At 37.1% G+C, this 12,636-nt stretch overlaps 1 protein-coding gene across 8 annotated transcripts in view; it reads right to left on the reverse strand.

The window, feature by feature from the left end:
* Positions 1–12,636, reverse strand: part of nrxn2b (neurexin 2b) — a 694,839-nt gene that overhangs the window by 293,746 nt on the left and 388,457 nt on the right. For all 8 annotated transcript variants that reach the window (XM_075451532.1, XM_075451531.1, XM_075451530.1 and 5 more), the window contains one exon: positions 450–623. In XM_075451532.1, the coding sequence (XP_075307647.1) occupies positions 450–623 (174 nt within the window). The remainder of the gene's footprint in view (positions 1–449; positions 624–12,636) is intronic.

Below are 12,636 nucleotides of genomic sequence, written 5' to 3' on the forward strand. Positions count from 1 at the left end.
GAATCTTAATTCAAATGGCGGGTTTGTGAGGGGTCAGATCACGGGGGCATAAAATTCAATGAATATTTGTAAATTATAACAGAATAGATGGTGAAACTCTTCTGTTTGCTTTTCCATTTCGGGACTAATCTCCTGAATTTTTCACGATAATTGTGTTGTTTATTTCGAACAAACCCCTTGAGCAAACCTTGATGAATAGTTGTTGGACAGTTGGTGTTCTTCAAGAGAAATGATTGTTATTCATAACCATAACATTACAGACTGGATTATTACATTGGAAATCAATGCCATTTGATTTTTCCCTGTGTGACCCACAGGTGATATAATTATGGCAATTTTTTTCCGCTTACCTTTGATCAAGAGATGGAAAGCAACAAGAGCACTGCATTACAAGTGACTTTGACAATAATTATATGTGAGGACTACATGTGACCCACAGTTACCCTTACCATCACAGCCTTGCTCCACCTGGCCCACCCTGTGGAGGGCATCTGCGATCAGGTTAGGGAGTCTCCCGTTCAGGTCCACAGAGGCCAGACAGCCCTGGTACCCATCCCGGGATGCAATCAGTTTGGGCAGATTACTGTACATGCTCTTTGTCACGCCACCGATGTACAGCTCTCCTGCAAAACACACACATAATAGCTTTTATAGAAAGAACTAAAGAGCTTTTTTAGATATGCAATATGAGACAGAAACCTCACAAGTTTTTTCCATCAATCATGAATGCTACTATTCAGCCTTTGTGAGTGATTGTGTAAATAGATGAATGGTAAACATCGTGAATTACTTAGTAAGACCTTGACAAGAATAAAAGATGCTATGTGAGACGATTTAACTTTACATTTCAGGGAGGGTAAAGAGTGATGAGTTGACCTGACTTCAATTTGGATAAAGATAAGCATTAAGAACACAACTTTATATCATATATTATACAATCTAAAGCAGACTCTGTATCAGTGTCAATATTAAGAATTAAACATATTCAGACAAAGAAAGCTTTCAATACAATGAGCAACAATTTGATGCAGAGGTAAAATATCAGTGAAAATGCAAGAAGTCATTTTTGGTTCAATTTCTGTGCAAATGGGATAAAAACAGCGCTGTTGCAGTAACAGTACAAAAAACAGTGACAATGATTCACATTTGAGTAAGACATTTTTCTGTAATGAATTTTTAAATTGTCAAAATATATTATAACTAAGGCAAAAAACGTGTCGCATTGTTCTCAGAGAGCAACATACTTGTGCATGTTTGTGCTGGATGTTCAATGAAGAAGTCTTTACCTGACTAATATGTGTAATGAAAGTGTTTCAGCAACATGTCACCAAGTATACAAATTGGCACTCCCATTTACCAGTAGATTGCTCAGTAAATAAACACCCTGCAAATAAAATTCTTGGAGAAGACTGTGAAAATAATTGCAACCATATCTGCAGTATCAGTGAAATATATCATATTAAACATGAATGAATATTCATGGGCATTAAATATTTCCCTTCAGTGCAGGTTTTATTCCAAATCCCAACATCACTTGGAAAATTGGGAGGAAAACAGAAAATGTCATGTCGTGATTCAAGCATTAGTACAGCCCAGTCAAGAGATACTGTAACTCATTCATTTTAATGGAAAAAATAATAAAGTGAAAAAGAAACAGACGAAAAATCTTGGACATTGAAATCATTGCAACATTTTTGTAACAGCTGATGTCGTTTCTGCAATGTGTATTGAGACAGATCTGATTCTTTATGTGATGTCTTCACCAAAATTGCATCTCGTTGTTTAATTTTTTTTTTAAAATGAATTCAGAATAATTCTCTTGTGCTTAAAAGTTATTATATTTTATATTATAAACCTTCATATTTTGGTTACAAGCTAAAAATTTTGGATTGCCGGAAAACACACATCGCTGCTACATGTGCTAGTATATATGACCATGATTCCATTGTCTACTCTGTGGTTATGAGGCACAATCATGTAACTTCATATCAAAATATTCATTGATCTAAAAAAAAAAAAAAACATGAACTATGTTGTACTCTGGATGGAAAGGTGTGTGCAAATCAGGAAGTGAAGAGGGTAGAGATTAAACCAAAATAACTAAACAACATATATTATGTATATAATACAAAGCAAAAACTACTAACTGTGTTGACTGATTTGTACAAAGTAAAATGTTGTATTAGCTGCTGCTGTAAAAGGGTATATGAGCTAATATATCTAATATATAAAAGTGACTCCTGAGAACCACAGCGTGTGCCTTTGAAGCGCAGCACAGTGTTGATCCACTGAAGGTGTGTACTATCATCTACACGTTGCAGACAAAAATTACAATCACCATGACACAGGGAAATTGACTTTTCCAAGCCAAGCAAATGTTAGTGTCAGGAGATACGCTCCTGCGAGATGTCTCTGACAAAGTGCTTGTCATTACAGAGGCGGCAGAGCGTGTTTTGATGATTACCTGATTCAAAGGAGTAGCTTACACTTGCCATGAATAGATTTTACAGCATCAACCTGAAGTATTGGAAATGGCATTTGATGTATGAAAGGATTTTTATATACTGTACTCTCGTGAAAGAAAAGGAGGGTGTACTCAGTGGAACTCACTTACGAAGGAGGCAGAAAATGTGAATCTTAAGCAAGATGATAAAGCTGGGTTTTGGGAAATCTCAGTTCTCAAGTACAATTATGGTCTCTTTATATTCCAACATAAAAGGGGGAAAAAAAGCCCATCCACTTATAAACCCAATTATATTCCCCCTCTATCTATCGCTGCCCTCTGTTCCATGAAGTTTTGCAGAAAATGCCGAGTGAAATTACAGAAAATACAAGGAGGCCTTTGATGTAAGGGCATATGAATAAACACGGTTTGAAATGCTTCAGGGTTTTCATATCATCAAAACCTCTACTTTATGCTTTATCTTTAAGGAAGCATAAAATGAACATCCTGCAGAAACTTTCCATATAGGGGCGAGTTCCTTCTACACAGATAAGATCATCAGAAAAACCTCCCGACTCAAAACTAAAAAATATTTTTCACAGCTAGAGCTGAGAACTTTCAACTCAGAGGCAATGAGCCACAAGGGCAATTATAAGCGGACTTTGTGTAATGGAATGAGTCAATGATGTTTGCCAGCTCCTCTCTAGAATTAATGAGCACTTGACACTTCATATTTCCCAGCCAGGGCTCCCGGACATTGTAATCAATACAATGAATTCATTAACTGTCCAGCTGAGTTATGTCCTGGAATCAGGAGTGTGAGAATCATTTCGCTAACACGAAATTTTCGGTGTAAAGTTCATCTCAAAAGAGCAAACAGTACATTTCTGCAGAGGCCAACATCACGTTTGAGACTCCACTGTCTGCCTGCATAACTACATACAACAAACAAGAGAAAAAGCAGGGCTGTGTCAGATGTACTGTAAAAATGAGGTATGCAAGTTTTGTTTTCTTTCAGACAAGTAAAGACTATAGAAGAAAGATAAATATGCAGCTTGCATACATGCACCCACTCTTCCTCTATGTTCAGTTTGGACTCAAAACTTTAATTTGAATTACAGATCTGTTTGGGTAAAGTTTTGACTTTGTTCACTTGGTCCTTGAATGTTTGTTCCGAAGCATATATTACAGACACCCCCCCCCCCCCAACACTATTATTTCTATGCAACATGGCAGTAAGTGAAAGTTCTCGTGTCTAACATTTGAAACTTGCCGCGAGTAAAGGTAACATGCAAAAGATTTATAATGCCTCACAAAGCACTGACGAAATGGCTCAACATAAATTTTACATGTCCTCTCAACATAATCTCTATAATTAGGTTTGTACTTATACGGTAGAAAACCGTAATCAGCAATCAGCAAAATAGTCAAGACTGATATATGAATGTGCTAAATACTTTGATGTTAATTAGACAACTTTGAGCCTATCTCAGACTAAACGCTTGCAGCTCTTAATGACTGTTTTAGACTTTGAAAGTGAGAATGATGATAACAAACTTTCTTCCGAGCCAGAGACCAAGTCCGAGTCCGACCCCGGGATTTTTCCACCGAAGGGTTCCAGTGCTGGTTTGGAGCCAAAGCCTAAGTTATCTTGTTGTGACTGCCATGTTTAAAAATCCAGAGCCAGGGTAGAGACTGGTCTTATTCATTTAGGAGAGAACAATGAATAAAAAAGCGAGCTTCAACATGGATGTGGGATCGGAGCAGCAATGGAAGAACATGACCTCAGTGCGTCTCGCTTTTTTCTGCTGTTTAATGTTTTAGTAGCGTCAATGGCGTTTTATGGGGTTCTATTTGTACCAGTTCACATGCACACTGCTTGTGTCCGCTGGACATGAAACACAACATTTGTCCGTGTTTAAGAAACTTTGAGAAGTAACTCAGTCCTCTAAAAGAAAGGTAGATGACCAACCTAACAAAACATTTGACTGTGTCAACTGAAAATCGGGATGCTTGAATATCTGGCCCAGTAGAGCTTCTGACAAAGACCATCGTAAAAAGCAGACCAATTTTATAGATAGATAAAGATTTTGCGACACAACGTAGATATTGTGGGTCTACGCTATGATGATTCCATTTTTTATTGGGATTTAATCAACATATTGTTGTGATTTTGATAAAATATGTTGGCTATCAGATGTTTCTGTTGTCACTGAGACGGTGGAGGGGTTATTTTTGTTGTCAAGTTTAATAGCTGAATCCCAATCTTTCCGATTCTATGTATCAGTGTCCTTGTGTAAGATAATGAACCTCAAATTGCCCCCTTGTGTGTTCCACTGTAAGTCGCTTTGGTTTAAAGTGTCTTCTAGATAAAAGTAATCTAGTGTAACTGCCTCATGAAGCTTATCTCATGCGTGAAAGACAGGCACGATGTTGAGGCTCTAGATACACAGTCGGAAACATGTGTCTCAGACAGCTGGTGTGGATGGTATAATCTGTTAATATAGGGAGTCAAAATGAAAATCATAATGTTCCTAATGTGTCACACACAAGCCACGCTGGCAGCTCCACATAACAAGGCCGGGAGTCAGGACGGGAGATTGGACTGAAGACAAGTTTCGGTGCAATCTGTTGGTTTCCTCAGCTAGGAAATTCTATATGAATGAATTGGATTATTTTGAAAATAATTATGATTACAATGAATTTAATTGGACTATACTATTTAAGTACGTTGAGATGACATTTGTTGTATTTAGCGCTATATAAATAAAAATTAATTTCAATTAAAATTGAAAGTTTGAGGGTGCAGCACAGTGGAAATGGAAACAGGACACTGCAGTTGTGTCAGTATGTTTATGTACCTGAAGTTCAACTGGCACCCAGTTCTGTGTAATCTGCTGTCTTCCAAAGGGCAGTGAGCTGTGTGTATGCTGGAGGTTTATACAAACCACAGTAGGTAGTAACCAAGTCTGGCTGGTTTAGTAAGTCACACATACTCTTAAAGCTAAAATTCCATCCACAACCTGCTTTTTTAAACCAATTCTTAGAGAGAAAGAACATTGTTTACATATAGTTTGACACAGTCTTTTCACACTACCGGCCATGTCTGTGTGCAGATAATTTGGTCTAAAAACTAAGCAGTTTCTGTAAAGCAAAAAAACTTCAAAGTTCCGATTTTACACTTTCCATAATCTTTGAGCTATCTGCAGGAGGAATGAATTTCATGCATTTAAGCGCACAACTCTCATCTTAACATCTGTTTTCTTTAATGCCTAAAATACTTTTGCTTTCATGAGAAGATGATGTAGTTTGTGATTTTCCTATCATGGGCAAGTTTTGATTTTTTTCTTTTTTTTTTTAGATAAAATGTTTAAATTAAGCTATTCATTTTATATAGTCAAAACACTGCTCAAGACGAGAGCTATATTTCATCCTAGTCTATAATTGGCTCCCAAGTGATGTGGTGGTGTAGCAGTTTTTGCACATATCTAGCAATGCTCCAATATACAGTATATTGTTTATACCCATCATTAAGAGAGGTCTGATAATGAGAAAAAGGCCATGAATGGATACTGTCTGATCTCCACTCAATACTCAGACTCCCTCTTGCCAATGCCCCAGTGAAAACAGAGTCCACCATTAACTTTCATTAAATGCTCTATTAAGAAGCTCTGCCTCCCTCTTGATTTCTCACTCTTTCTGTCCTCCATCTCTTGTTTTGCTTCACTCGCAGGCTGGCTCTAATTGACTAAGATTGAATCATTACTGATCACAAATACAAAAGTAAATGCAAACACATACACACACACACACACACACACACACACACACACTCTTGTGGGCTGTGCAAGTGATTGCCTATCAGGATGATATGTATTACAGGCAGGGCTGAGACAATAGCAAGCAGCAGGAAGATACAGGGGATCTGATTGCTAATTAGAGAGGCGCTACAATTCTGCAGATGCCACAACAGGATGACTGGTGTAAAGAATAAATGGTGATGCTGCTTACGTGTTAATTCCTGATGCTAAATTGCAAGTTGTATAATTGTGTTGCCTGCTCTGTCTTCATATTTTGGATGTGTATGTCTGAAAACAGCCACACTGAAGGCAAACAAAGCTATAATTAATTCATCGTGTGCACTTTTGAGAACCGTTTTGTTCTTACGGAATTCTACTGTAACCACAGGTGGTTAAATGTTGGTGATGAAACAATTACACTAGGGTAAATTCTATTGTCTTATCTTGTATTTTGCATACCTTAAATCAGCAACAAAATGAGTATTTAGACAATTGAAAGACAGAATTTGGTACAAAGTTATCAATTAATCATTTATCTGACTGTGTTCATCATGCACCTGTTTTGTATTTTGTATTGTATTCCAACTTTGCTGTAATTTCCAATGTGCTCAGTAAAATTCCATAGACCGCAGAAACGGTGGACATTTTTGCCATTATGTGTCCAGTAACTGAATGATATTTCAATTAACATTAGTATGATACCAGTATTTATATAGTTGCACTGGTATGTTTGTTTTCAAGTTGAAATAATTTGTTCATGGTCTCACCACAATTTAATCATTTGATTGGTTCATATCTATTAGATATTTGCTGTGTTTAAGCCTCTGCACATGTAATTAATTAAATCCTTGATATCAAATTTAACATAAAATATTTGACATAAAATCCTTCATTCTAAAACAAACAGAGAATAAGATATGCAGCTGTTGGCTTCCATCACAGTGTTTTATTTAGCCGCACTCTATCAGTTGTTATCAAAGTTCTTGACAGATCTGTGGCAGAAAATGTGCCAACGCTTGCATGTGACAGAATTTAAAAGATTCTATTGTCACCCGAGCAGGCATTTTCACACACTTTGATGCTTTCATTCTTCCTCTATGAAATGTCTCTCTGAATTCAGTGTTCTTTCATTCGGCCCTGGCTGAGCTCTCATACCACCAGAGTTTTCCTCACTTTGCTCGGTCACCATCTTACACTATCTGATTTCCTATTTTTGTCCACATCTCCCTTGTCTTCCATGATCTCCTTTTCCTTTCACTATCTCTTTGCTACTCTCAATTGTACCCTAAAAGACATTTGGAGCAGAACTCCGGACATGCAACAATGCTTTTGAAGTGATTGTGTCCTCAGTTGAACAGTGAGAGTGTAACACTGTTGTACTCTAGATATATTCAACAATTTAACTCTGATTCTTACTCTGCAAGATGTGTAAGAAGGCAGTTTATTTATAGCATTTCCAAAGACTGCTGTCACTATGTACTAACTGTTCTATTCTCCACTGTCCATCGAACAACTGCAATTTCACTACATTATTGTCTTGGATGTTCAACATTAGAGAGGCACGTTTAATATCCACAATTTTGTATAAACAACTTATTAGTTAAAATATATTAATCCTTAATAATGTTATGGTAGTTTTCGAGTGGATTTTTAAGATAGACTAGACCCGTTCGGTTAATTTTTTTTTCTGCAACAAAAGTGTGAAACAATTTGTGATTCAGATAAATCTAATTCGATAAAGTCGATCCAGGAAAGACAGGAGACTTAGATATATATGTACTAACACATTCTTTTAAAACATTTATAATCAATTGATAAAAGCTTGACTAGACTGAATGTTCCAGTTGGATGAAGTTCCGGATGGTTGGAAATGTTTCCCTATTTATAATAAGACGTCCAATGCAAGCAAGACTGATGGCTGGGCGATGACTGGAATGGGAAGTAAGGTGACGTTTTGAATATTGTCCTTAAGAAATATAAAGTGCCAAAATGATCAATTCCTGGTGTGGTATAAAGAACTGTACCTGCTGTTACTATTTAATGAACATGCAGGGAAAACAAAAAATAAATTAAATTAAAAATTAAAAAAACACCAAAAATGGCACCTGATTAATAATTTGGCAGATGGTGTAATATAGGGAGACAGTCTTCTCTCTTTTGGCCAGACAATCTCAATCTTACCGTGGCAAAGTGGACCTCTGGGTGTAGAAACAACAGAAAGCAAAAATAAATACACCCATGGCAGTATCAAATACTTTAGGGGGAATGGTGCAAGTCAGAAATCTGCCAAGTAGGTATAGGCATGCCAGTCAAACCCCAGGTATCTGTGATGATATGGAACGGAGCCATTTCCATTCTCTCCTGAATATACCTGAAACTGAGAGTTTACTACGTTTACTGCTTCATGTATTTGGCAATTTTCTAAATACAAAACAATTGGTCGATCGACAATTTCAACATGTTTATAAAGGAAACCAATGAGTCCTTTTAGAATACAGTCTCTGTAACCCAAGTCCATTTTCAACAGCTTTTACATAAAAATGTTTTTCTGTTTTAAAAAAAAATGTTTTTTACTTTATTTTTTCACATAAACCACATCTTCTTGTTATTAACATATGGCCCTGTTCCCTCCGTCAGCTCTCCCATTAAAAGCTGTCAACGTTTTAACAGATAGTTACAGAAAATAAAGTTTCTTTGACTGAACCATTTGTGTGCAGAGATGATTTAAGCACATAAAATCAGAGCACCGTTCTGTTTTCTGACATCACGTTTCAATGTACAACCATTTGACTGTGTGTGCACATGGTCTTTGTTAAGTTGGCTGTTCCACTTCTGCATACTGTTTTACGTCAGATCAGATGAATTGCACTCTTCTATAATGTCTTAAAATTTCCTTCATATTGTGATTGCATATGTTAACTTCCATGAACTGATAAAATAAGACAAATTTACGAAAATAGCTTTTGGAGCACCTTAAAGTAATCTTTGTATTTCTTCATCTATTGATTATTCTGATTAAATGGTCATTTGAAAAATGCAATGATTAGTGCATACAGTAATAAAAATGGTTATTGCTCTTGGTATAATTCAGGTATTCATTCAGTTAAATACTTATTTATACTCATTTGGAGCTAACCAAAAAATATATGGTAGTTTTACCAATTTTAATTTAAAAGAATAAAGATAATAGAAAAATTATATTTAGATCAATTATTTGAGGCTGCAGACGAGAAGCAACACGAATACAAACTGAAACCAAATGCATAAATGTGATCACACACCCAATCAGAGGGAGAGCTGTCTCCATGTTGATTACGCAGCTACTGAGGAAGCTGGCTTTGAACAAAAGGGGATGATGAAGAGGAAGAAAAAAGAAGATGAGGCTGAAAAATGACCAAAGCTCTGTGTAATGCCAGAGTTAATTTTAACATAGGACATGTGAGTGTGCGAAAGAAGATGAAATACTTTGCTCAACTGCTGCACTCATGCTACCTAACCTATCATTTGCTGAGGGAGCACTGAGGAGAGCATGATTAGGACATGAATAATTTTTTTTTAAAAAGAGTAGAAAGAATCTGGAACAAATGTCTCTAAAGGGCTATTTGCTGGAAGCTTGTTACAGACACGGGACATATAACATTCAGGGCTTCATATTTCTTACAGAAACTGCATTTAGTCATTCACACGTTGTTAATGTTTGCGTTAATGTTCATCACAGTTCATTCAAATGTGACTAAAACAGAATGTGAGTGTGCGGTATTTGCCATCCATGTGAGACTGGATAGTTACACTCTTCTCACAACATGCCATATTTCCATAACACATTAGCATGTCAAGCACACGGTGGGGTTGGCTGTAAGCAGCTGAAATTGACCTTTTTATATATGTATAAAAAAAAATTCCCATAAAAAGTCATATCAAACCGTCTTTGCAAGACAAAATGGTGGTCGATGGGACGAGTAGAAAATATTGAGAAATAGTACAAATGAAAGAAGCTACAGCTCAAACACAAACCTGTACTCAAGCTAATTATCTCAGGTAAAAACACGCAGGACCAAAATTAGGACAGCACTGTTATTTATCTATCGAAAAGCACCATTTCTCTGGTTGCTCTGAAAAGATGATTATATGTCAAATTAACCCACCGCTGACTGGCCTGTCTGCTACCGTGGAGCAGTTCAGATTTGTGCCATGTTGAAAACGAAACAAATTTGTTTCTAGGGCTGACTGACTCCGACTGCCAGCTAAAAATGATATAGAAACGCACCAGAGGAGTAATTCCTACAGAAACGGCACATTCGGTTGCCACCAGATTAACAGGAAGCAGAGCATATCTGAAAGGGGCTTATGAGAGGAATAAAAGGATGTTGCTGAGTAATGAAGGGGATAAGACCAACTGTACTGATGATAGTGCAGATTAAGACAAATTAATGGCACAGCATGGATAAACTCAACACCTCTCTGAAACAGCTCAGACTGTCTTCACCTTCCTAAAGCTCTGCAGGCATATGCGCCACAGAAGAGACTGAAGAAACTGCTTCAGACATTTATACTGTCTGATGTGTAGGCTAATCCAGTTATTCTCTATGTGTGATTTGTTTAGTTATTATTATGCAAATAGTTTCAGGCACTGCTTTGGCAGATCTTCATTACATTTCCTCCTCCCTCTTCTGTCATTCCCAATCCTACACCAGGTGCAAAGCGAAGAAGTGTTACAAAGAAAATTGAATTCAGTCATCATGTTGTAATTAACCCTGTACAGACGTATTTCCTCCCTTTCTCTTCCCAATAATGTCAGATTACACACAAAGTCTTAGTTCTACCCTTCTGTACTCACATCAGTATGAGCTAAAAAGTTTCAGGGGGCCACCCGGAAAACTGTTATTGTTCCTAAATTAATATAAATGATAATCTCAGAATGATCCAATTAAACTAAATAAATGGAAATGTTGGTGGAATTTTCTTTATCCCACTTATCTCTCGGGTCAGTTTCAAAACCCTGATCCTCTCTGCACAAGCATACTAAGATACAATATCTCAAAGCCTTCAAGAAAAGCCATGTTTTATCACGGGTCGGGGAGCCAATTCCAATCCTACAATGAATTAGTGTCATGGTCTGAGATATTATTGAGCATGCTCCTTGCTTTCAAAGATTTATCGTAACAAACAACTGAAACCCTGCAGAAGTGAAATTAGCTCCTTGTATTTAAATCTATAATAGCTGGAGATTTTCAGGAGAAAGTGCTGATAGTTTAGTCTGGACTTTTCCTGCAGTTGTTTACTTTGAGCAAATCACAGCAGGAGACTTTCTGCAGGAGATGCGCTCTCCCAGCAGGGGAAACAGCTATCTTGAGCATGATGTAGAAATTAGGCTCTGGAAATTGCTTTGTTTTCTGTACAACGCACTGAGAATAGCAGATGAAGCTGTTTGTGATTGTGATATGAGATTTGCATGCATTTGTACATGATCAAAATAAAGGGGAGCGAGTGGAGAGCAGCACAAAGGTCCGCAGAAAGGACAAAATCTCACCAGCACAAACATATCCACACTGGCACAGAGGCAGTAAATGCTCTAAATGAATATTTGCTGAGACATTCATGTGCCCGCTGATGTCCAAGAGATTTTACTAAGGGACTGGGAGGAAAAAATATTACAGGAATCCAGTGCTTAATGGCTGAAGAAAGTTATCCTTGGTGTTTTAATGAGCACGCTGGCCATTAGAGAAGCTATAGGTTATAACACCTCCACAGTAGTCATGGGGAATTTTTGCATTGACATCTCATGTTGTTTTACAAATTGGTTGTCAACTTATAATTTTCTCCCCTAATACTGTTCGCTTTTATTTTCTTTAGATCTGCAATGTCTTCTTTATACTATTCCCAGAGTTGTACTGAGTTTAATGGTTATTCAGACTGGGATGGCAGTGCAGAAGAGGGAGGTAAGATGAAGCAAAAACAAATCATGACAAAAAACAAAAAGGATTCTTCTAAAATAACAGAGAGCCTTGTGTTGAAGTAATGATGTTCCATCCACACACAATACAATAGGAGTACAGGATGAAAGGATGTGTGAACGCTTGTTCAGTTTTCTGGTGTAGACCAAAGTAAAAGTTTAGTCCCATTTTGCTTTGCCGTTCATACTGGCATCACCATAATACATTATAAAGTAAATAAAGATGAGTTCACACCCTGATAGGGCAACTTAAGACTTCCAAAGTAATGTTTTATGTCGGGATAAATCCCCTCTTCTCCCCTTTACCATTGGCACTGACACAAAGAACTTTTGCAAATATATAAAGTCAAGGAGTGACAGGAGCTGCACTGAGCAACATAGCTTTCATGTTTAGAACTTCAAAGTAACCTTGAAATCAGGAGTCATGCACTGTTTGCTTG

Source organism: Odontesthes bonariensis, chromosome 19, assembly GCF_027942865.1.
Source record: "Odontesthes bonariensis isolate fOdoBon6 chromosome 19, fOdoBon6.hap1, whole genome shotgun sequence".
Classification (NCBI taxonomy): Eukaryota; Metazoa; Chordata; class Actinopteri; order Atheriniformes; family Atherinopsidae; genus Odontesthes; species Odontesthes bonariensis.